Here is a 26,646-nt window from a genome sequence, read left to right as displayed (position 1 = left end):
CGGAGTCCTGGTGTGCTACATGCAAAGCATATACTCATCCCATTGAACCATCTTTCTTCTCCTTTTCTCATAATCAACCAATAGTTTCTGAGTACCTATCAGAGGCCAGCCACTATGTCAGATGTGGGGCAGACAATAGCAAGCAAGTAGGCCTTCCCTCTCTCACACTGATTTCCAACTGGCGGGGGGACACACTCTGGTTGGGAAAACTTTGTCAACCCAGGGAAAATGGTAAAAGTCTCCTTGAACTGGGATGGTGCTAAGAGACCTTCCCTGGAGAGAGAGTTCCTGCAGAAGAGAGATCAGGAGGGAAGCAATTTTTTTGCCTTCACTGCTGTCTGAGAACCAACTTGCCCTTTCTCCTGGCATTAGAAGGCAGTGGCATGGGCTTTTGACATGCCACCGCTGCTGCTGTGAATTTAGGCCCTTTGGGCAGCTATTTTGGGCATTTTGGCAGTACATTCCCAAAGCCATCTTGGAGCTTCCATTGGGTACCCAAGTCTTGTCCATGTTCTAGGTGCAGAACATCCCCAGAGGGTGCTGTGGTGTGCAGTGGGTACACACGAAAAAGCCAAGTGTGATAACTGGAGTGCTGTGAGTGGTGGCATCCTACAGTGCTCCAGGGAAGACACCACAGAGGACTGCATGGCTACCATTGTGGTAAGTAGAATCCCATCACCACAGCGAGCCCTGACCCTGGGCATGCTACCTTCCTATCCCCTTTCCCATTAAGATGGAGACACATCTGGAAAGTATGCTCTTACCTCCAAGCTCCATCCCATTTCCCCCCTGTAACCCTCCTGTTGAGGCAGAGCAGCAGTAACAAGCTGACCCATAGCCTGAACTCCTTTGATATTAGCTCTGGAGTCAGGGGACTGAGTGTGTCCTGCCCTGGGAGTGGGCTGACATCCCAAGGTCAGGTAAGGGACCTGTGAATTGAGAAAGCAAAGTAATGGCCTTCATTCTTTAATTCTGTTTAATTAATTTTTCTGGTGATAAAAATAGTACATACTGATAAAAATAAAAACTAAAGGTGCAAGAGATAGTATAGATATTGTGTGTGAAACAATACATTTTATTGAAAGAAGCTTAGAGATAAATGTAAGGGGAAAGCAAGACAGGAATATATGTTCAAGAGAGAACATGGACTTGTTTAGAATGGAAAAGCACAAGAAAGAGAGAGATATGTGTTCAAGAGAAAACATGGACTTGAAAGTAAGCAAATAAAGATGCTTGCCTTGCATATAGTCTACCCAGCACTGCTTGGTAGTGAGCCCAGAACTAAGATCAAGCCCTTAGTACTGCCAGGTGTGATCTAAAAATCAAATTATAAAAGCTAGGGAGATAGCTCAAAGTAGCTGAGCATATATCTTACATATGCAAGGCCCTCAATTTGATACTCAGCACCACACAGCCAGCCAATCACTACCAGATGTGACCTTAATACCCCAACATCTCAGGACCCAAGTATTACTCATATTACTGGACAAGCACTGAATGGTAAGGTTGGTTTGCACTGCTGGATAGTGTATATTCAGTAGTGACTCCCAAGCTTCCTGAACACCAATGGAGAAACCACTACAAAAGTGAAAGAAAAAAATCATTCGAAACTTCCTCCTTCTCTACCTCCCTCTCTCCTCCTCTTCCTTTCTCCCTCTCTTCCTCCCTCTTTTCTTCCTTCTTTTCTTCTTTCCTTCCTTCTCTCTTTCTGTTTGGCCATATCTGACAATGCTCAGGAATTACCCTTCCAGTGCTTAGTGGGATGCTGGGAATTGAACCCAGTTGGCTATGTGCAAGGAAAATGCTCTATTTATTCTATTATTGCTCATTAACAATTTTAGAACTTAGATCATTACCATGCACTTCCCGAGTTGTGAAATTGTTTCACAATTGTTTCTATTTCTCTATTAACAGACAACATATGACATTATAAACCATAAGTTTATAAATGAAAGGCTAAAAAATTCAGAGACTTAAGAGATGTATCAAAATCTAAAAAGAAAAGCCTTGGGGGGACAAAGTGATAGCACAGCAGTAGGGTGTTTGCCTTGCATGTGACCGACCTGGGACAGACCCAGGTTCAATCCCCAGCCTTCCATATTGTCCCCCGAGCTCACCAGGAATGATTTCTGAGTGCAGAGTTAGGAGTAACCTCTGAGCACCATTGGGTATAGCCCCAAAATCTAAATAAATAAATAAATAAATAAATAAATAAATAAATAAATAAATAATGAAAATAAAAGCCTAATTGGTTAAACTTCCCTGGGTCCAGTCCATAAAATGAAGGTCTTGTAACATATATAGCCTCTTAACTCTGGCAGTTATTGGAATTAAGTGAATTTAAGTGCTTGTAATATTTCCTGGTATAAAATTACCTGTAAAGGAAGTTAACTTCTGTCATTATTAAAGTATTGAGCACAATTAGAATGCTTTCTTAGGTAGCAAACTAGTAATTAAAAATAGATGCTTGATGAGTGCATAGTATGTCACCCTGTACAATAATCACTTGACAGGGATTCTAAAAGATGTGTCATCTTGTTGCAAATGTCACTGAATAGAATTTCATTGTATATGGTACAGTCTACTAAACATCTCCACAATAAGATGTCACTTACAAGGACCTCAGAAAAATGAATGTGATTTTGGCCAGAATGTTTTAAAATGATACATTATATTTATGCTTTTATTTATTTGACCATTACTAAATACCTATGTGTGAATGATTTCTTTTCTTTTCTTTTTTTTTTTTTGTGGTTTTTGGGTCACACCCGGCAGTGCTCAGGGGTTATTTCTGGCTCCAGGCTCAGAAATTGCGCCTGGCAGGCACAGGGGACCATATGGGGCGCCGGGATTCGAACCGATGACCTCCTGCATGAAAGGCAAACGCCTTACCTCCATGCTATCTCTCCGGCCGGCCCCTTGTGTGTGAATGATTTCTAAATATGTTGCTGTTATAGATAATATAGCTTAAAGGTTTTTATGTTCAACAAGTGTCAGTATTTCTGAGTTTTTAAAATAAAGAATAAACTTATTTGTATTTTTACTTTCCCAAGTTTTAGTTACTGCTGTTAACTACAGGTCAGAAATATTATGTACAATGAGATATTTTGAAAGAGGGATCCCATTCCTAAACTTTTTATTATGGTATATCATTACAACCATTCTGTGTTATTATTATTTTAATATCTTACTGTGACTAATTTATAAACTTAATTTTATCAGACTTGTGTATAGGGAAAAACATAATATCTCTATATATAGTTCATTACTTTCTAGGTTTCTGGTATCCACTGGTGTTCTTGAAATGTTTCCTGCTAATTGATGGGACTACATATAGTAGGAATAATAGCTGCTATTTCTGGAGCTATTTTTTTTTTATAAACAAGCATATCTATGAGTTTTTAGCTTCCTTTATTTTTTGGCAGGGAGGGAGCCACACCTAGTGGTGCTCAAGGGTCCTTTGGGCTCTGCACTCAGAAATCACTCCAGGCAGACTCAGGGAACTGTATAGGATGTTGGGGATTGAAACTGGGTTGGCCACGTGCAAGACAAACACCCTACCTTCTTTGCTATCACTCTGACTCTGCTGCTTTTAGCTTTCTTTACCTCATCTAATTCTGACAATTAGCCTATGAGGTAGTCACCCATTTTATGGATAAAGTGCCTGTAAAACAGTTTTTAGTATTTTATTCTTTGGATTACTCAGGTCTTGTAGGTGGTAATGATTGTGATTATAAGCAGAAACTAAGGAATTAAACTACCTAATTTTAAGTCTTACTGGATATATTATTAGACTGCTTTCTCAGCCAATTATTAGTGTATGAAAGTGGAGAATTATGGTACTACATAATGCTTATGTGGCTTTTATGAAGAATAAATATATAGGTAATCATTATTAATTATTACCCTTCTACACAAAATGAAACAGTAAATATTCACTTTTTTTTTTTTTTTTTTTTTTGGTTTTTGGGTCACACCCGGCAGCACTCAGGGGTTACTTCTGGCTCTATGCTCAGAAATCGTTCCTGGCAGGCTCAGGGAACCATATGAGATGCCGGGATTCGAACCACTGTCCTTCAGCATGAAAGGCAAATGCCTTACCTCCATACTATCTCTCCGGCCCCAAATATTCACTTTTATAATTACTGTTGTTTTAAAAAATCTGGAAGATCAGTTATAGGTTCAAAAAAAAAAAGTGAAGGGTGTGTGAAATGTGATTTCTCCCCAGTGACAGGTTTGTATTTATCTGTATATATATTTTTTTTTGGGGGGGAGGGGGTACATGTTTATCAGTTTTGGGGACTCACATGGTGCTGGAGCTCATACTCTGGCCTCCAGCACTCATGAACTCAGCATTTTGAACTTTCCCCCTGGCCCTGTACCTGTCAATCTTGATTACCTTAACTATAAATACACGTCTACTTTCTCATTATTAATTTTTTTCTTGATTAAATTCAAAATAATCACTTGTGAATCATTTTGAGAAATTACTAATAAAAAGTTTTTCTGTGCCAGGGATCTATTATTAATAGGGTTATAAATACACAATTGAACTCTTATCATAATAACTCCTGAGTCTGAACATGTGGATCATTGAGAGACAATGTTCACAAAGGAAAGTATGGTGAGGAAATGTTGGAGGCAAGGCTATTAAGAGAGGAGACAGAGCTGTTCAAAGGCTGAGCATTTATTTTCTCCAGGGTCACCAGACCAAATATTCATCCAGTTTTCAAAATTCTTTATTTGTATGGCACAAACTTTGGTATGGTCCATGACTTGGCTGACTAGGGGACCATGCAACATGTGACATGAAGCTAGAAATCAGATTTAAAAAAACCCTGAAGTTTAGTGGTACAAGATAACAGCCTCACTGTGTTGCTATTGATTTACTTCAGAAAGGAGAAGCTGATGCCATGACCTTGGATGGAAGCCATATATACGTAGCAGGCGAGTGTGGGCTGGTGCCTGTCCTAGCAGAGATCTACAGTAAGTGGAGGAAGAGCCTCTTTGTTTAATTTTCTTGGGGTCCTGGACATAAAAAATGAGAAGACTGTGGACAGATAGTTTGTGTACAAGTTTCTGTTTTTTTTTTAAATACATATCTTTATTTAAGAATCATGATTACAAACATGTTTGTAGTTGGGTTTCAGTGCTATAAAAACAAAACACTGCCCCTTCTTTTACCAGTGCAACATTCCCACCACCAATGCCCTCCATATCCTCCTGCACCTCTTGCCTGCATCCACGACAGGCATTTTATTTCTCTCACTCACTACCATTGTCATTGTAGATGTCAGTGTAATCATTTCTCCAAATGAACTCACTACTCTGTGGTAAACTTTTTTTATCGTGGGCCGAACGTTCCAGCCCTCATCTCTATTATTACAATAATGTTTTTTACTTTCCTTAAAACCCATTTGGGGGGGGGGAGTTTACCCCCCGGCAGCGCTCAAGGGTTACACCTGGCTCTATGCTCAGAAATGGCTCCTGGCAGGCTTGGGGGACCATATGGGATGCTGAAATTTGAACCACCGTCCTTCTGCATCTAAGGCAAATGCCCAACTGCTGTGCTATCTCTTTGGCCCCTATCTCTCTCTCTTGTTCTGACTTATTTCACTCAGCATAATAGATTCCATGTACATCCATGTATAGGAAAATTTCATGACCTCATCTCTTTTTTTTTGTTTGTTTGTTTTTGTTTTTGGGCCACACCCGGCGGTGCTCAGGGGTTACTCCTGGCTATCTGCTCAGAAATAGCTCCTGGCAGGCACGGGGGACCATATGGGACACTGGGATTCGAACCAACCACCTTTGGTCCTGGATCGGCTGCTTGGAAGGCAAACACCGCTGTGCTATCTCTCCGGGCCCACCTCATCTCTTCTGACGCTTGCATAGTATTCCATTGTGTATCTGTACCACAATTTCTTTAGCCATTCATCTGTTGTTGAGATTTTGGGTTGTTTCCAGATTCTGGTTATTGTAAATAGCACTGCAATAAATATAGGTGTGCAGAAGATATTTTTGTGTTATGTTTTGTGTTCCTAGGTATATCTCTGAGTGGTATTATTGGATCATATGAGAGCTCAATGTCCATGTTTTTGAGGAATCTCCATATTGTTTCCCATAAAGGCTGAATAAGATATCATTCCCATCAGCAGTGAATAAGAGAGTTCCTTTCACCCCACATCCCCACCAACATTGATTGTTTTTATTCTTTGTGATGTGTGCCAGTCTCTGTATTGTGAGATGGTACCTCATTGTTGTTTTGATTTGCATCTCCTGATCATTTTTGATGTAGAGCATTTTATCATGTATCTTTTGGACATAGTATTTCTTTTTTGAGGAATTGCCTGTTTATTTCTTCTCCCAGGTTTTGTTTGTTTGTTTTTGGGCCACACCCAGCAGCACTCAGGGGTTACTTCTGGCTCTATGCTCAGAAATTGCTCCTGGCAGGCTTGGGGGAACATATGGGATGGCAGGATTCAAACCACTGCCCTTCTGCATACAAGGCAAATGCCCTGCCTCCATGCTACCTCTCCAGCCCTTTTTCTCCCCATTTTTTGATGGGGTTTGATGTTTTGTTGTTGTTGTTGTTGTTGTTAAGGTCTGTCAGTACCTTATATATCTTAGATATTAGCCCCTTATCTGATGAGTATTGGGTGAACAGTTTCTTCCATTCTGTGGGTGGCCTTTGTATCCTTGCCACTATTAACTTTGAGATACGAAGCTTCTCAGCTTAATAAAGTCTCATCTGTTAATCTTTGTTTTCACTTGTTTGGACAGTGCTATTTCCTTCGTGAAGATACCATTAGTCTCAATATCATGGAGTGTTTTACCTATATGTTCTCCTATATATCTTTTGGTTCTGGTTCTGATATCAAGGTCTTTAATCCATTTGGATTTTACCTTTGTGCATGGTGTTAGATGAAGGTCTGAGTTTACTTTTTTGCAAGTGGCTGACCAGTTGTCTCATCACCACTTGTTGAAGAGGCTTTCCTTGCTCCATTTTGCATTTCTTGCTCCTTTATTGAAGATTAATTGGTTGTATGTATGGAGAACATTCTCTGAATATTCAAGTATATTCCACTGACCTGCTGGTGTGTCTTTATTCCAATATCATACTGTTTCAATGACCATTGCTTTGTTGTACAATTTAAAGTTGGGGAAAGTGATGCCTCCCATATTCCTTTTCCCAAGGGTTACCTTAGCTATTTGTGGGTGTTTATTCTTCCAACTGAATTTCAGGCATGTTTGAATCACTTATTTGAAGAATGCATTATATATGTACAGTGCTTTGGAGAGTATTGTCATTTTTTTTTTTTATTCTTGTTTTTTGGACCACACCCGGCAGCACTCAGGGGTTACTCCTGGCTTTTACGCTCAGAAATTGCTCCTGGCAGGCTCAGGGGACCATATGGGATGGCGGGATTTGAACCACCATTCTTCTTCATGCAAGCAAAAACCTTACCTTCATGCTATCTCTCCGGCCGAGTATTGTCATTTTAATGATGTTAATCCTCCTAATCCATGACCAGGAAGTGGGTCTCCATTTACTTGTGTACTCTTTTATTTCTTGAAGCAGTGTTTGGTAGTTTTCTTTGTATAGATCCTTCACCTCTTCAGTTAAGTTGACTCCAAGGTATTTGAGTTTGTGTGGCACTAATGTGAATAGGATTGTTTTATTATGTGTGCATTATTATTATATGTGCATTTCTTCTATATTATTATTTGTGTAAAGAAAGGCCATTGATTTTTGTGTGTCAATTTTGTAGCCTGCCACTTTGCTATATAATCTATAGTTTCTAGAAGTTTTTTGGTAGAGAGTCCTTAGGATTTCCACATGTAATATCATCTGCAATTTGTCAAATTTGACAATTTTTTCATTTGTTATCTGCAAACAGTGAGATCTTGACTTCTTTCATTACTATCTGGGTGCCCTTGATATCTTTTTTCTTTCTTAATTTCTATGGCAAGTACTTCTAGTACTATGCTTAATAAGAGTGGTGAGAGGGGGCAGCCTGGCCTTATATCAGATCTTAGAGGAAAGGCTTTTAGTTTATCTCCATTGAGAATAATATTTGACATTGGCTTGTAGTAAATGACCTTGACAAAATTGAGAATAGTTCCTCCCATTTGCAGCTTATTGAGTGTTTTTTTTTTATCAAGAATGGATGTTAGACTTTATCTAATGCTTTCTTTGCATCTATTAATATGATCATATGGTTTTTATTTTTTCTTTTGTTGATATGATATATTATGTTGATTGATTTATGTATGGTAAACCACCCTTGCATTCCTATGTGGTCATGGTGTATGACCTTCTTAATGAGGTATTGGATCCTATTTGCCAGGATTTTTTTGGGGGGGTGGGGTCAGGAGTTACTCCTGGCTATACACTCAGAAATTGCACCTGGCAGATTCAGGGGACCATATGGGATGTCAGGATTCGAACCACTGTCCTTTTGCATATAAGGCAAACATCTTAGCTTAGAAAAAGCTCCATGCTTTTTCTCCGGCCTCATTTGCCAGGATTTTGTTGAGGATCTTTGCATCTGTGTATATTCGGGATATTGGTGTGTAGTTTTCTTTTTTGGCAGCATCTCTGTCTGGTTTTGGTACCAGGGTGATGTTAGCTTCATAAAAACTACTTGGTTGTGTTTCTGTTTTTCCAATTTTCTGAAAGAGCCTGAAAAGAATTGGTAGTACTTCCTCTTAAAAGGTTGGAAAGAATTCATTAGTGAATATTTTTTTTTGGTTTTGGGGTCATACCTGGCGGCATTCAGGGGTTACTCCTGGCTCTATGCTCAGAAATCGCTCCTGGCAGGCTCGGGGGACCATATGGGATGCCGGGATTCAAACCAACGTCCTGCATGCAAGGCAAATGCACTACCTCCATGCTATCTCTCCGGCCCCTCACTAGTGAATTTATCTGAGCTTGGACTTTTGTTTTTGGGAAGACGTTTGATTACCATTTTAATTTACTCAATTCTGATGGGACTGTTTAAATATGCTAGATCATCTGATTCAATCATGAAAGACTATAAGAGTTCAAGTTCTTCCAGGTTCTCATGTTATGTGGCTTAAAGTTTCTCGAAGAAGTCTCTGATTACCCTTTGGGTCGCTCTATTATCTGTAGCGATCTTCCCATTTTATTTTCTAATCTGGTTTATTAAGTTTCTCTCTTCCTTTCTTTGTGAATTTTGCTAGTGGTTTATCAATCTTGTTTATTTTTCCAAAGAACCAGCTTTTGCTTTCGTTGCTCTTTCAGATTGCTTTTTGAGTTTCCACTTCATTAATTTCTCTTCTAAGCTTTTGTTATTTCCTCTGCCATTAAGCTATTTATTTAAGCTTTTTCTTTCTTCCTGATGTATGCTTGAAAAGCTATAAATTTTCCTCTTAGTACAACTTTTGCTGTATTCAAAAAATTCTGATAGTTTGTGTCTCACATACACACACACACACACACACACACACATCCACTTTCTTCTATTTCTCTTTTCAAAGCTAGTATAGTCTTGTTGGGTTTAAGTCTGGTTGACCTCTCAAGGTGTGACAGGGCAGTGTTGAGGTCTCCCACTATTATTGTGTTGCTATTGATGCCATCTTTCAGATTTGTCAACAACTGTATTAAATATTTTGCTTGTCTATCATTGGGTCCATATAGGTTTAGGAGTGTGATTTCTTCCTGTTTTACATACCCTCTGGTTATTAGGAAATGTCCATCGTTGTCACTTACAACTTTTCTTAGAGTAAAGTTTATGTTATCTGATATTAATATGACCACTTCAGCTTCTTTAAGGGAGTTGTTTGATTGGATGATTTTTTTCCAACCTTTGATTTTGAGTTTGTATTTGTTCTGACTATTCAGATGTGTTTCTTGTAGGCAGCAGAATATTAGATTAAGCCTTTTGATTCATTTTGCCACTCTGTCACTTAACTCTTAGAATTAGCCCATTGACTAAATTATCTTTCTCATTGAGAGAGATAATTGTCATGGAATTTAGTGCCATCTTTGTGTAGAAGTTTGGTGTGTCTTTTGGTTTTTGTCTTTTCTTTTCTTTTCTTTCTTTCTTTCTTTTTTTTTTTTTTTTGGTCTGTCTTGTCTTTAAGTAGACCTTTCAGTTTTTCTTTTAAGTCTTTAAAGTTTCTGAGCTGCTGTTTATCTGTAAAGCTATGTATACTTCCTTCAAACTTGAAAGTGAGTCTGGCCAAGTGCAGTATTCTAGGCGAAGCATTCATTCATTGAGTTTTGTTATTATATCCCATCACTGACTTCTGGTCTTTGAATGTTTCTTGTGACAGGTCTGTTGTAAATCTTAAGGATACTCCTTTGAATGTAATTTTCTGTTTTGATCTTGCTGCTTTTAGTATTCTATCCCTATCTGTGGGGTTCATCATTGTGACTAGTATGTGTCTTGGGGTGCTTTTTTTCTGGTCTCTTTTAGTCAGTACTCTCTTGGCATGAAGGATTAGGTTGCATGCAGTCTTAGCTCTGAGAGTTTCTCTGTAATGATGTCCTTGACTGTTGATTCTTCCTGATGGTTTTCTTTCTGGGACTCCAATGATTCTTTTTTTTTTTTTTTTTTTTTTTTTTGTGGTTTTTGGGTCACACCGGGCAGTGCTCAGGGGTTATCCCTGGCTCCAGGCTCAGAAATTGCTCCTGGCAGGCACGGGGGACCATATGGGACCCTGGGATTCGAACTGATGACCTCCTGCATGAAAGGCAAACGCCTTACCTCCATGTTATCTCTCTGGGCCCCCAATGATTCTTACGTTGTTTATGTTGAGTTTATTAAAGACTTTTATTTTCATCTGTTCACATTCTTTAAGAATATTTTCCATTGTCTGATCATTTGCTTTAAGGTTCTTTTCCAATCTCTTCTGTATGGCATTGTTCTGCATCTCATTTTTAGCTCACTGATTCGTCCTCAGCTGCTGTTACTCTATTCAAGAGGCTTTCCATTGAGGTTTTTATTTCATCTACCAAGTTTTTCAGTTCTGTTATTTCAGTTTGGAGTTTTCTGATTTTTATCTTTGTTGTCTGTTCAGCTCAATCTATGCTTTCTTTGAGTTCTATGAACATTTTCCATATTTCCTCTCTAAACTCCTTATCTGAGAGTTTGACTAGCTGTTTGGTACTTTTTGGGTCATCAGAGCTGCCATCTTCATTCTCTATTCTTAGTGTTGTTTGCTTGTTTCCCCCATTAACATGCTTGTATTGTGGTTTTTACTATGTGTTGTGGTGGGGTTCATGGGCTAAAAGATACCAACAGCCAAAAAAAAAAAATTCCAACAGCCATGAAGTGAAGCAGAGTTGCCACACTCCTCTTGTTTCACACATTGTGGGTTGAGACAGCCTACCTTGTGATGAGCCCTGAAGAGATTATGTTCGCTGGGTCTTTCTTGGCTTGTGATAAACCCTGAAGAGATTATGTTCACTGGGACCTTTCTTGGTTGCATCCTACAGGAAAGCAGGAAAGTAGGTAGGGAGCAAAGCCAGAGGCCTAAAAATGAAAGACATTCTTGCAATAATAATTTTCAGACACAAAAGAGAAAGAGCTGGAAGTTCCAGCTCACCTCAGGAAGCTCACCACAAAGAGTGATGAGTTTAGTTAGAGAAATAACTACATTTTGAACTGTCTTAATAATGAGACTGTATGAGGGAAATGGAGAGCCTGTTTAGAGTACAGGCGGGGGTCGGGTGGGGAGGAGGGAGACTTGGGACATTGGTGATGGGAATGTTGCACTGGTGATGGGTGGTGTTCTTTACATGACTGAAACCCAAACACAATCATGTATGTAATCAAGGTGTTTAAATAAAAAAAAAATACTGTTCCTTTTGTGCCAAACACTCAGCAGGAATCAGACCCCCCCTTCATGGGTGGGTACAGCCTACCTGGTGTTGAGCCTTGAAAAGATCATGTTTGCTGGGGCCTTACTTGGCTGCCTCAAGCAGTAATGCAGAAAACCTGTCTCTTTTGTGCCCAAATACTCGACAGGAATCAGCCTCCACTCTTCATGGGTATAGACAGCCTACCTTGTGCTGAGCCCTAAGAGAGTATGTTCACTTGGGCCTTTCTTGGCTGTTTCACATAGGAAAGCAGGAATCCACACACTCCTGGGTTTAATCTCTGGCATTACATCTTCCCTCCATCCTAGTCTCTAGTGACCCCAAGTACTGCTGTGTGACCTCTAAAAATTAAAGGAAGAAGAAAAATGAGGATATAACAGTTTATTATTGAGATCATGGAAACCCTTGTGCCTTGTGGAAAATTAGTAGATCATATACCATTGTATGAGAGTCAGATTTAGTTTAAATTATATATGCAGAAGTTAGTAGAAATTGATTTTAAAAAAGCTTTTCTATAGTGTTGTCTGATTCAATCTCTTTGGAAAACAAAAACTTCTGAGGAGATTCAACACAAAATTCTCATCTGGTTCAAGCAGTTCTATCCCTGGACATATATCCCAAGAATACAAAGTTATTAATATGAAAAGATATGTTCACACCTATATTTATTGCAAGGATATTTACAATGTTCAAAAGCTAGGAACAGAATATTCAAAGACAGTGAGTAGATAAAGAAACTATGGGATAGATAGATTGACTAATCAATAGATAGATTGATAGATTGATTGATATTATTGACTTACCCCATGGATGAGAAGATGAGAGATCATACTTTTTCAAGTTGAGAAGAACTAATCTATCTCCTCTCACTCTCATTCATAAAGAACTGTGCCACACATGTCTAGATTCTTTTCTGTAATTTTTTAGTTTTGTATTTTTAATTTAGTTTTACTCTGTAATTTAATTTAATATTTTGACATTAATATAAATCTTTGCTTGCTGGGGAACAATAACAAGCTGTTAGTGTCTCTTTTAATTCTGTTCTTGACTATTGGGATTAAGAGGGCATGGCATGGCTGGAGCAATAGCACAGCAGGAAAGTTTCTTGCCTTGCATGCCCTCTCTCACCTGTGTTCAATTTTTGGCACCATATTGTTCCCTCAGCACTATAAGGAATAATTCCTGAGTATAGGTCAGAAGTAACCCCTGAGCATCACCAGGTATGGCCTAAAAACTAGAACAAAAAAGGGCATGGTTTGGATGAGTTGGATTTAAGTAATATGGAGACTCAATTGCTAATACTTTTTTTCCTTTTTCCTTTTTAATACTGTTTCCTTTTTCTTTTTAGAGCCTAAAGATGGTACTGAGCAGCTTGGGTCTAAGTGTACAGATGCACCAATTGAAGGTGAGCCCATCATCTAATACCAGTTTCAAAGATAGAGGCTTGATATTGTGATGAAGATGAGGCCTGACATATAAACTGAAGTTACTAGAGTTGAAAGAGGAGAAGGAGAAGCCATAGAAAATGTAGGAATACATCTATGCTGAAACAGTAATTATGTATCTTCTATTAGATCATTTCCCTCTCCCTGATCACTCACTTCACAGTCCTCTGGTACATGGGCATCTTTGTTCTGGGCTATGGAGATTGGAAAAGTGAGATTGAGGCCCAGGCCATACAAACTGGAAGAAAGCTGGGTTTGTGAAGAGGTAGTCTGGCTACAAACACCTTGTCTTTATCCTTGTCACATTCTTCATGAAGGTCCTCACTGAGGCAGGAGTCACCAGTACCTGATATGCCTGTGGTTGAGGGGAAGTCTCACAAGAAGAGATTCACAGATACTCTAATAAGTAGGAGGAGGCAAATGAAAGCAACCATTTAATTTTTTTGTTTTCCTTTAATTGAGGAGAGAGTGTCACAACTGAATCCCCCCAAGAGATAGCCTCTGGAATGGGCGTCTCATTTCTCAGAAAAGCTTAGTATCCAACATGCTAAGGGACTTAGCTAAGCCTCTTACGAAGTTACTGGCAAAGTCATCTACCTGCCAAGTCCCCTCACTCTCTCTCTAAGTTTCATGATACAAATAGAAATGATAGCATCAAGAAAAGAATGGTGTGGGTAGTGAGGGATGGGGGTAGTGAGCCATTTGATCTCCTGAATATTTTTTTGCTTTAGTCCTATCCCAATTTAGTTACATGTATTGGGAGAGGAACACAGATAAAAATGGGTAACAATGTAAATACTCAACAGGAGAGGGATTATAAAATATACAGTGTTCTATACAGCAGAAGATAATGTAGATTTGACCAATAAATAGAATGAAATACCTGTTTCTGTTGAATCCAAATATGTCTATGATCAATCACTAAGGTAGAATAAAGTGACTTGCAGAAAGGAAGGTATATCAGGATTTCACTGAGAAAGTGTGTGTAGGTATTTGTATGTACATTAACATATCTAGAGGGCAGTAGTCTGACTCAGTGCCCACTGAGCACTATTGGAGGGTCTTCTGAGGCAATAAGGTAAGGATTCATCTCTCCCCAGGAGAGGTCCAGACACAAGCTAGTTCATACAGCTTTGATACAATAATTTGAGAAGTTTGGAGATATTGAAACTGTATCTTGGTGACTCTGTTGCAAGGTTATTATGTTGTGGCAGTGGTTAAGAAAGATTCTGATTTCAACTGGAACTCCCTTCGAGGCAAAAAATCCTGTCTACCAGCAGCCGGCATGTCTGTAGGCTGGACCATCCCTATGGGTTTAATGTACAACCAAACAGGTTCTTGTCAATTTGGTAAGTGGTGTGTGTGTGTGTATGTGTGTGTGTATGTGTGTGTGTGTGTGTGTGTGTGTGTGTGTGTGTGTGCGCGCGCGCGCGCATGTGTGTGTGTAAGCCCTTTCTTTGGGTCTGTTTCTGTGAAAGTGAGGAAAAGAAGAATCAGCTTAAAATCCAACAGCATGGAAAGTTGCACATTCTACCTTTCACTTTCATGATCTCTGCAGTGATCATTCAGCAACTTCCAGGCCAGCACTAGCTTCCTCTGCTGTCACTTTGTGTAACCATATTCTTTGCCCCAGAAGGGGATGAATAATGGGGAGACACAGGAATTCATTGATATGGTTACTTGAGTTATGATTATGGTCCAAGGGCTTTGGGCCTTGGGGTTTTCTCACTAGCTGCCCTCAACCCAGCCCAGTTCTAACCTTTTCTTTTATTTTTATTTCTTTATTATTATTATTATTTTTTTGTTGTTGTTTTTTCGGGCCACACCGTTTGATGCTCAGGGGTTACTCCTGGCTAAGCGCTCAGAAATTGCCCCTGGCTTGGGGGGACCATATGGGATGCCAGGGGATCGAACTGCGGTCCTTCCTTGGCTAGCGCTTGCAAGGCAGGCACCTTACCTCTCGCGCCACCTCACTGGCCCCACAGTTTCAGCCGTTTCAATGGCTCTTAGGTCTCATTCCAGATCTGGCATTATGCTAACAGATTGGGAAGAAACAGTGCAGGAGAAACTGGAGACCACATGTGACAAGGTCAGCCAGTCAGTACTCTCATTTTTGTCAATTCTTAGAGTTAATTGATGTCCACCCTTCCATCCTGGCTGAAAGGTATAGACTTTGTTAAAAAATTTTTTTAATTTTATTAAATATCATTGTAATTTACAAAGTTTTTCATAGTTGGATTTCAGACATACAGGATTGGATTTCAGACAATTAGGGCCACTCCCAACACCAGTCAGTGTCCATATCCCTCCACCAGCGTTCCCAGAGTACATCCATGCCACTTCCACTATCCCCAAGCCTGCCAGTATAACAGGCCCATTTTAAGTTTAGATTGTTAAAGTTTGGATCTCTTGATTCCATTATTGTTGCCTTTGGCTTGAACATTTAGTTCTGTCCTTTTTTTTTTTTTTTTTTTTTTTGGTTTTTGGGCCATACCCGGTGACGCTCAGGGGTTACTCCTGGCTATGAGCTCAGAAGTCACTCCTGGCTTGGGGGACCATATGGGGCGCCGGGGGATCGAACCGCAGTCCGTCCAAGGCTAGCGCAGGCAAGGCAGGCACCTGACCTCTAGCGCCACCGCCCGGCCCCAGTTCTGTCCTTTTTTTAATACTCCCAATGCACCTGAGACCACTTGACTCCTGACCTCCATCCTGAAAGGGGTAGACTTCTGTGAGCATGTCCCAATTTCATTATATACCTTTCCTTTATCCCACTAAGTTCTCATTTCTAGTAGTAGTACAGTACTAAGATCCTAACTGTAGGCAACCCTAGAGACAAAATTTGAGGCTTTCTTACTAGCACAAGCAGGAAAAGCTGAATGTTTCTTCCTGCTTCTGTCTGTACAGATCAGATCTTCAGTCAAAGCTGTGCCCCTGGTTCTGATCCACACTCCAGTTTCTGTGTTCTGTGTAGTGGCAGCAGTGAAGCATCCCATAAGTGTGCGCCCAACAGCCACGAGCCATATTATAGCTCCAGTGGGGCATTCAGGTGAGTGGCTTTCTTTGCACCAGCCCAGTGAATGGTCCTTTTATCATTTTCATTGTCCTAGCGCTGAGAAGCAATAACTAGAAAACAGAACTGTGAGTCCCCAGTGTCTGTAGAATTGACACCCCACTGCCAGAATGAGGGAACCTGGGCTAAGCCAGAATGAAGACTGCTGGTTACAACCCCGGGTCCAATCTGACTCCTATATTTTTGGTTTTACAATATGTCCATGACTTAAAATGACCTATTTGATACTGAATGGCTCGCAATTCTTGTAGAAATTGGGTATGGTGGGGCTGGAGAGAGAGAGCACAGCAAGTAGTGTGTTTGCTTTGAAAGTAGCTGATCCAGGCTGGATCCCAACATCCCATATGGTCCGCCAAACACTGCCAGGAATGATCCCTGAGGGTAGAGTCAGAAGTAACCTCTGAGTACCACTAGGTGTGGCCCACAAACACAAAACAGAAACTAAAAAAAAAAAGTTGAGAGTATGGGGATCATTGAGGTAAAAATCTCTTAAGTTAGGGGAACAGAGCAATATATAGAAGGTTGAACTTTCTTGGGTCTGGCCACCCTGATAGTGCTGGGGCCCTGCAGGACCATGCCCAGTGGTGCTTGGGATCTGCAGGGCTGAATCTAGAGATGCTTTGGGGATCATGTCTTGCTGGATTTTGAATCTGGGTCAGGCATGTGCTAGACATGTACCCTAAATTTTGTATTATCTCCTGGCCCTATTGATTTTTTTGTTAATAAGAAAGTATGCTAGTGTTAGGGCTAATGATCTAATTGTGATACTCTCAAGATAGTATAGAGGATCTTACCTTGTTAGATTATTTCCCAAATCACTTCCCTTCTTTGTAAAATGAAGATGAACACAATGAACACAATGAACAATTTTAACTTTGAATGTCTCAGTCTCCCCATGGCTCCTGCCTGCCTTTTCACTCAGGTTTTTTGGACTTCATTCCGATTCTATTGATTCTATGACCACAGCCCTCCCTGTTCTCCTTTCTTTATTTCCTTTACTCCTCTGTACTTTCTACCTTCTATGACCAACCATGATCGTTATTCTCCAGCTATATCATAAAATAATTGTTTCTCTACATTCCCTCTACCTGGTGCTTACACAACCAGGCTGAGTAGCCTCATTTGAAAGTAATGAGGCCCACCTCAAATGAGCCATATCTCTATTGTCTATTTAGCACCCCACTCTCATAGAAGACAATTTCCATACAATTTTATTTCCTCAATCAACTGGGACTTCTCCGTCAATCTATCATATTTTATCCATAAAATTGGACAATTAAAAGGAGCAATTTCTCAATATCCCATTGTGACACCATTGTGCCATCATCTGTGCTCACAGATGCTTCTTCCTTCCTCTTCCCCAGAAAGACCTAACTCAGTCCCACAACTACTAGATTTTTTTTACCAGTGTACAAACATGTTATTGTTTCTCTATCTTATTTTTTAAATATTTATTTATTTATTTATTTTGGTTTGGGGGCCACACTAGGTGGTGCTCAGGGGCCACTCTTGGCTCTGTGCTCAGGAACCACCCCTGGCAGGCTCAGGGGACCATGTGGGACACCAGGAATCAAACCCAGGTCCATCCCAGGTCAGCTACATGTAAACACCCTACTGCTGTGCTATCACTCCAACCCCTTTTTCTTTATCTTAAATGTAAATGTGGAAATAAAATGTCTTGCTCTCACTTTCTTCTGCAGTCTCTGTCATTTCTTTCTTCTTTACAATAAAATTCCTTGAGTCTAAATATTATTTCTCACTCATTTTTTTCCTTTCCTCATTTTCAGCTTAGTTTAATTTGGGGGGGGCACACCCAATGACTCTCAGGGGTTACTCCTGGCTATGCACTCAGAAATCGCTCCTGGCTTGGGGAACTATATGGGACTCCAGGGGATTGAACCACGGTCTGTCCTAGGTCAGCCTCGTGCAAGGCAAATGCCCTACGGCTTGCACCACCGCTTCGGCCCCTTATTCCTTCTTTCTATTGACATTTGATTCTGTTTATTTCTTTTTCAAGTTTCTTCAGCTGTAAAGACAAACCACTTACTTAAAATTTTATATTTATTGATTTGGACTTGTATTACTATGGATATCCCTCTTATTGATTTTGCCATTTCTCCTAATTTTGCCACATCTCCTAATTTTTATTATTATCCAGGTTGTCTTCTATATTTTGATTTTTTTTTCTGTGAGAAGATGTTTTCTAGTCCTCACATGTCTGATGCTTTTCTCATATTTTAAACTGTTGATTTCTTTTTTTTTTTTTTTTTTTTTGGTTTTTGGGCCACACCCATTTGACGCTCAGGGGTTACTCCTGGCTATGTGCTCAGAAATCGCCCCTGGCTTGGGGGGACCATATGGGACGCCGGGGGATCGAACCGCGGTCCGTTCCTTGGTAGCGCTTACAAGGCAGACACCTTATCTCCAGCGCCACCTTCCCAGCCCCAAACTGTTGATTTCTAACCTTATTGAACTCTGTCTTTTGATTGGTGAGTTCAGGCCATTTTTACTTCTCCCATTCTATCTTTTTTAATTTGTTTTTGGGCCACACCTGGCTTTCATCAGGGGTTACTCCTGGCTCTGTGCTCAGAAATCACTCCTGTCTCAGGGGATCATAGGGGATTCAGGAATCGAACCCAGGTTCGTCCCAGGTTGGTTGCATGCAAAGCAAACGCCTTACTGCTGTGCTATCGCTCCAGCCCCCCTTTATAATTTATTTTACATTTTTACCTATTTTTATTATTTTTAAAACTTTATTTAAACACTATAGTTTACAAAACTGTTTATAATACAATTATTTTGGGCATTCAACATTCCAAGACCAATTTCATCACCAACGTGACCTTCTTTCTTTCCACCATATCTACATCCAATTTTTCACCTAGTCCCCAAACCTGGTCTATTGGCAGGCACAAAATACTTTATTTTATATTGCTTGTTATAACAAAATGGTAAGTGTAGTTATAAAAATATTGAAGTAAGGGGCCAGAGAGATAGCGTGAAGGTAAGGTATTGCCTTGTATGCAGAAGGACAGTGGTTAGAATCCTGGCATCCCAGATGGTCCCCTGAGCCTGCCAGGAGCATAGAGCCAGGAGTAACAACCCCTGAGCACTGCCGGATGTGACCCAAAACCAACATATATATATATATATATATATATATATATATATATATATATATATATATATATACACACACATATATATTGCAGTAAAAAAAAGTTTGTGAACATTGTTATTTATTGAGCTGTTTGTTGCTTGTTGAACCTTCTGTGTTATTGTTTCTACTTATTGAACTTAGTTGACTTCTATGCTATGCTCCTGTCTAATTTGCTGTTCTCCTACTGGGCTGTCAGTATTGTGGAATTTGGAGTTGCATGGCTGTGTATGCAGCCATGTGCACCAGGAGCTCCAGGATCTGTGAACTTGGGAGTTTTCCTTGGCTTGGGATCTCCTCAGAAATTAATTATGAGGCTGTGAAGCTGAAATGTTTATGGGAGGCTGCTGTGGGATGTGGGTGTGGCTTTCTACCCCTTTTTAAATGACAATTTTATATTTCTGTTGTTTTCTTTTCCATTTATTTTTATCTGGCTACTGGATGATTTTCCCATGGTGATCGTCATAATTGTATCATTTCTTCTAATTTACTCTGTGGTGCTGCAAAGGCAGTTCAGGGGTTAAGATACTTGCTTCCATGAGAACAGATGTGGCCTCCAGATCCAAATAAAATAGATAAATAAGTGAGGCATCCCCAGTCTCATTATCATTATATTTTTTTGCCCCTTTCCCCATTATCATTATTTTGAATTCATTGTTAGACTTCAGTTTCCATGACTTTTAGGCCAGTTTCTTTATATATTTACATATACTTTATATATTTATATACTTTATTTAAGCACTGTGGTTACAAAAATTGTTCTTGGTTGAGTTACAGTCATAGAATGTACATCACCCTTCATCAGGTTGGTTTCTTTCACTGAGAAAGGAGTTATTTCCTCACATCACTGTAATATTTTAGCATTTTCTTTGTTTTCCCACCAGGAGGTGCTGTGTCTCTTAAATTTGAAAATTTGTTTCGTTTTCCGCACCGCAGATGAAGAGGAGGCAGTAGATTCTTAGTTGTTCCCTTTCATTTCTGGCCTGCACTGAGAGGACTCGTTTGGTTATAAAATCCTTTCATTTTTCTCCTCTTGTGACCAGACCTAGCTCAGAGAACCTGAGCTTCATAGAATTTTTCTCTGAGCTCAGCCAACGTAGCCAATTGCTCTTGGTGGTATTCTCTAGTGACTGAACCACTTATCTATACCAGCAACGGGCAGAGTCCTAGGTTATAAACTCAGCTGGTTGCAGATGTTTGTTAGTGTTGGGATTGTGGAGGGAGTCAGGGAAGAGGCCTTCGCCGGCCATGTTCTCTGCTGAAATTGCTGAGACTTTGTCTCATCACAAGTCCCTCTTAGTAGACGCGGGAACACCTGCACGGCCAGACCTCAGGCTCATTGCCTATTGGATTATAGTTGGTGTGGGGTTCTTCCCTTTGCTGGACCGGGAAATGTACCCTGAGACTCATAGGGAGGCTGAGCTCTGTTGGCTCTGGTTAGAGTCCCCCTGCAATACCAGCTGACAGTTTTCAGCATTCAGAACCCAGGCATCTTTCCCTCCACAGGGTATCCCTGAGGTCCAGAGCATTAGGTGTCCTCTTGGTTCTGCTCCTGCACCTGTTTTATCTAGTGCTCCTGCAGAGGTTTCGCTGTTTTCCCTCTTTCCTTCCACCAACATAATCAGCTACCCACATTTTAAAAACAGTGTTTACAGTAATCAGGTGATAAATTTCGTTGATGTGGTAATAAATTACTACAAGTTTGATTCTGGTTTTATTTTTGTTGCTGCTGTTGTTGTTCATTTTGGGACACCTGGTGGTACTCAGAGGTTTCTTCTGGCTCTGCACTCAGGAACTTTTCTGAATGGAGCTCTGGGGACGATATGGGGATAGAACCCAGCTTGACTGCATATAAGGCAAATGCCCTACCCACTGTATTAATGCTCAGGTCCCTGGACCATAATTTCTTTGATCTTATTGAAATCCTCATCACGATCTCTCTAAAGTCATTATCTGAGAGATTACACAGCTGGTTTGGACTTGTAGAGCATTCTGTGTTATAATTTTACTCATTGAAATTGGTGGACATCTATGTGACTTTCCCATTGTGTTTGCTTTGCTGTGAAGATAATTCTTTGTCCCACCGGCAGCCTCTAAGGAATTAAAATGAGTATTGCTCTGTTCCTTTCCTGCTGGTCCTCATTCAATAATAGGAGGCATAGTGTGTGTAGTGTGAGATCTGATTAGTAGAACTGACCGGGCAACTCTGTAGTTTAGTTAAAAAACTATGACAAACGGTTTTATGGGTGTGGAATGTGGCTATGGATCTGGCAGGCTGAATGAATGATCAAAGGGTATGAGATATAGATGTTCGTTTACTGACATGGCAGAGGTTGGGCATGGAAGCAGAGATTGGTCATGGGACTAAGGCAAAAGGGAGAAGGGTCCTCTTCCAGTTCCAGAATAACCTTGGAGATACCCACGATGGATTAACATTATCTAGAAATTGAAAGAGTGAGCAGATGGTGTAAGATATGTATGTGTGGCTGATGACACATTCTTTATGTGCCATCCATTCTTTATCCCATTCTTTGCTTTGTTTAGCATTTACCACTTTGTGACATACTATGCATTTACTTAATCTATTGAATCAATCTCTTTCCTTTTGCAAATCATTTGCTGCACATGAAAAAAAGTTATGTGAATTATTTTCAGCCAAAAGGATGTTTTAATGGGTGTTTTAATATATTTATATATTATTTTATATTATTTTATTTAATAATTATTTAATATAGATTTTTTTTTTTTTTGATTTTTGGGTCACACCCGGCGGTGCTCAGAGGTTACTCCTGGCTGTCTGCTCAGAAATAGCTCCTGGCAGGCACAGGGGACCATATGGGACACCGGGATTTGAACCAATCACCTTTGGTCCTGGATCGGCTGCTTGCAAGGCAAACACCGCTGTGCTATCTCTCCGGGCCCTTAATATAGATTTTAATCTGGCATTCTCTACTTCCTTTCTTATAAGCACTAAATCCTGAGGAGTCAGTCAAGATACTGCAAGGCAAGATAAAATTCTGGATGTTCAGTTAAATAAGAATTGCAAATAAATAATAAAGGGATGTTTATTATAAAAGGCCCCTCTCACTCTATAAATCTGCATCATTTCTCTCTCTCTCTTTTTTTTATTGGTTTTTGGGTCACCCCCGGCAGTGCTCAGGGGTTACTCCTGGCTCTGTGCTCAGAAGTCACTCCTGGCAGGCTCGGTGGACCATATGGGATATCAGAATTTGAACCTGGGTCCATCCTGTGTTGGCCACATGCAAGGCAAATTCCTTACCATTGTGCTATCACTCTGGCCCTCTTTTTTTTTTTTTTTAAACAGGGTATTTTTTTCTATCACTCATCTCTATGAAGGAAAATTGTGAACAGCATTTTTAGCATTGTTACATCCCTATTATAAAGGAGCTGTAAAACTCAGACCAAAATGTATTGGTCCCCATTTCCTAGGAAATGAGATTATCAGTCTAATACATTGAAAACTTTCATCTCACATAATTCATACAGTGAAGCTGGCTTATAAAGTTATAGTTGGTTCCTCTGGGATCAGGAAGACTGTAGGAAAAGGGGGAGAAGAGAAATAAGTTTATTAAAATTAGTGCTAGGAAAACCAAGAAACCATGCATTTAAAAATACAATTATTTAAAATGTTTGATTTTCTAGACACAAAAATCACATTATCGTGAAATATATGCTATATAGATATATTTTATTTGGTTTATAACAGAAGTGATATATCAAACCACAAGGGAAAGAATGAAGTTGAGAAAGAAAATGAAGATGGATTCAGGGAATTGGAATCTGAAGCGGATGTTCTTGGTGGAACATCTTCAATAGTCAGTAGATCATATTTTCCGGTGTATAAGACAACTTTTTAACCCATGAAAAGCTTCTTAAAAGTTGGGGGTCACCTACACGTCGGTATACGGCATATTGAAATTTTTTGTTTTGTTTTGTTTTGTTTTTGGGTCACACCCGGCAGCGCTCAGGGGTTACTCCTGACTCTGCTTAGAAATCGCCCCTGGCAGGCACAGGGGACCATATGGGATGCCGGGATTTGAACCACCGTCCTTCTGCATGAAAGGCAAATGCCTTACCTCCATGCTATCTCGCCGGCCCCAGCATGTTGAAACTTATTCCAGCTTCAGGGACGAGTGATCTGCCCCCCTCTTACCACCGCATCCCATGCGGCTGCCAGGCGTCATCACTCAGTTTCTGCTTGTCCTCATTAATCTTTCAGGGCACACAGAGGAGCTGAGTTACCGAGCACTGCATCCCATCTAACCTCCGGGTGTTATTGCTGGTATGCAGCTTTCCGGTACTCAAACCCTATATTTTAACAGAAAAAGTAGGGGGCCGTCTTATACACCCAGTCGTCTTAAACGCCGGAAAATATGGTATCTTCCATAGTGAGTTAGGCCTATAAGATGCTAGCAGGAGGCCAGAATGTAGCATGCAGGATCCTGATGGCCAGATTCCTGTGTGTGTCAAGGTGAATAGGAAGAGGACCCATTATTGAGATCAGGAGTGGGGTGAGTGGGTGGTGGTGGTAGTGGATTAAGACCATGTTCCAATAAATAAATAAATAAATAAATAAATAAATAAGGGGGCTGGAGAGATAGCATGGAGGTAAGGCATTTGCCTTTTATGCAGAAGGACAGTGGTTCAAATCACAGCATCCCATATGGTCCCCTGAGCCTGCCAGGATCAATTTCTTTTTTTTTCTTTTTTTCTTTTTTTTTTTTTTTTTTTGGTTTTTGGGCCACACCCGGCGGTGCTCAGGGGTTACTCCTGGCTGTCTGCTCAGAAATAGCTCCTGGCAGGCACGGGGGACCATATGGGACACCGGGATTCGAACCAACCACCTTTGGTCCTGGATCGGCTGCTTGCAAGGCAAACGCCGCTGTGCTATCTCTCCGGGCCCTGCCAGGATCAATTTCTGAGCGTAAAAGCCAGGAGTAACCCCTGAGTGCTGCCGGGTGTGGCCCAAAAACCAAAAAAAAAAAAAAAAAAAGACAATACTCCCCAAAGCATTGTACATATATAATGCATTCCATTTTTTGGTGTTGTTCTAATTTTTTTATTAACAATTCTATAGAATTTCAGAGACTTTCTATATACATCTGTAAGTGTATGACTCACCACACACACCACCAGTGCTATTTCACCATCAAAAGGGTTCAACCAGGGGCTGGAGAGATAGCATGAAGGTAAAGCGTTTGCCTTTCATGCAGAAGGACAGTGGTTCAAATCCCAGCATCTCATATGGTCCCTGTGCCTGCCAGGGGTGATTTCTGAGCCTAGATCCAGGAGTAACCCCTGAGCGCTGCCGGGTGTGACCCAAAAACCAAAATAATAATAATAATAATAATAATACCATGTTTAGTGAATTTTAATTTTTTAATTTATTTTTCTTGGAACACACCCAGCAATGCTCAGGAGTTATTCTAGGCTCTGCATTCAGGAATTACATTTGATGGTATGGGATGCTGGAAATCAAACCTGCGTTGGCTGCTGCATGCAAGGCAACTACTCTACCCACTGTTATATCATTATGGGTCCATTTAGTGCACTTTAAAAAATACATCTAAGTGCTGATGAAAGAAAGCCAGTGAACAGGGAAAGTGTTCAGTTACATGTGAGAAAGTATGTAAGACCAAGTATAGGAGGGATGTGTTTTAGAGACTTCAGAAGACACTTGCTAGGAGAATATTAGTCCTCACTTGTGCTTGGCAGGCAGGACAAGCTCCAGTGCTTCATGGAAGCTCTGGAAATGTGGTATCTAGAGAAGGCTGATATTCTCCATTCTGTTTTCTCTGGGAAGTAGGAGCACATGTCAGAGTAGGTGGGCATCTGGCAATTGGTGTGTATTCACACAAGTTTTTAGAAAGGAGCACTACATTTTAGTCACTGCAGAGGGAGGTAGCTGTCCAGAAGTAGTTTCCTTCAAAATTATGTTCTGCATGTTGATGTTAAACTCTAACGTGATTTTTGATCCAACCAGAGAATCATCCTTGAATATACCTACTAATAAGAGAACACAGATGTTGTCAGTGGAGAAAGTAATCCATAAAATAAAACGAATGATGGTTATCCATGATAACCTGAGCATAAATCAGAATGTTCTGGAGAACTTGTTCAAGCACAGATCATGGGGCCAGAGAAGATAGGAGAGAGATCACTCCATAGGCTGGACTCATTCTTTGTATGTAGGAGGCTTGGGTTTGATTACTAGCACTGTTTGGTCCCCTGAGCACTGCAAAAAAACAATCCCTGGGGGTGTTCTTTACATGATTGTAATCATACAACTATAATCATATTTGTAATCACGGTGTTTAAATAAAGATAATTTTAAAAAACAATCCCTGAGATGCACATGAGTGCACACACATGTGCACACACACAGAGAGAGAAAAAGAGAAAGAGAGAGAGAGGAGAAATAGGTTGCTCCTGAATATCACCAGATGTGGCTGAAAGTCCCACATAAACACCCTCCAAACAGAAAAACAGGTCACAGAGACCTTGTCCAGAAGTTTCAGATACAGTAGGTTTGAGGTGAAGCCCAAGATTGTGCTTTTTGGCCAATTTCCAAAGATGTTCTCATCCTGCACTTGGTGATCCACTGGTCTTGAACAGAGAGAGGCAGGGAGGCTGTGTCTGAATTTTAGAATCATGAAGGTCTTGACTCTACCTCACCAGGTAATGTGTAAATTCATCAGGGCTGGGAATATGCAGGGGGGTGTACAGTGGGAAGAAGTAAAGAAGTTGGGAAAAGAGGCTTAAAAGGCTTGGTTGGGAATAACTGACCCTAGTGGGTGTACAGGGACCTGAAGACAGGAAGGTGAAAACAGGAGAAAATTTCTGAAAATTAATCCTTCATATCAAGTGTCAACAGAAGGAACAATATCAATTTGTAATGGACTCGATGTTTCTCATAAAGAAATCACCTTGAACACAGACTGTTTAGGGTACTAGCATAAATCAGTTTGTCATGAGGTCCATGGACTTATTAAAACTAAATATGTAGGGGGCCGGAGAGATAGCATGGAGATAAGGCATTTGCCTTGCATGCAGAAGGATGGAAGTTTGAATCCTGTCATCCCATATGATCCCGAGCCTGCTA

The 26,646-nt window shown here is 40.4% G+C and overlaps 1 protein-coding gene across 2 annotated transcripts in view; it reads left to right on the top strand.

Moving 5' to 3' along the window:
* LOC126012133 (inhibitor of carbonic anhydrase-like) overlaps nucleotides 1-26,646 on the top strand; it is a 52,576-nt gene that overhangs the window by 19,646 nt on the left and 6,284 nt on the right. For both annotated transcript variants that reach the window (XM_049775954.1, XM_049775953.1), the window contains exons 9-13: nucleotides 518-660; nucleotides 4,896-4,986; nucleotides 13,200-13,256; nucleotides 14,493-14,645; nucleotides 16,201-16,342. In XM_049775954.1, coding sequence (XP_049631911.1) covers nucleotides 518-660; nucleotides 4,896-4,986; nucleotides 13,200-13,256; nucleotides 14,493-14,645; nucleotides 16,201-16,342 — 586 coding nt within the window. The remainder of the gene's footprint in view (nucleotides 1-517; nucleotides 661-4,895; nucleotides 4,987-13,199; nucleotides 13,257-14,492; nucleotides 14,646-16,200; nucleotides 16,343-26,646) is intronic.

Source organism: Suncus etruscus, chromosome 6 (genome assembly GCF_024139225.1).
Source record: "Suncus etruscus isolate mSunEtr1 chromosome 6, mSunEtr1.pri.cur, whole genome shotgun sequence".
Taxonomy (NCBI): domain Eukaryota; kingdom Metazoa; phylum Chordata; class Mammalia; order Eulipotyphla; family Soricidae; genus Suncus; species Suncus etruscus.
This window is presented reverse-complemented; position numbering and strand designations above follow the sequence as displayed.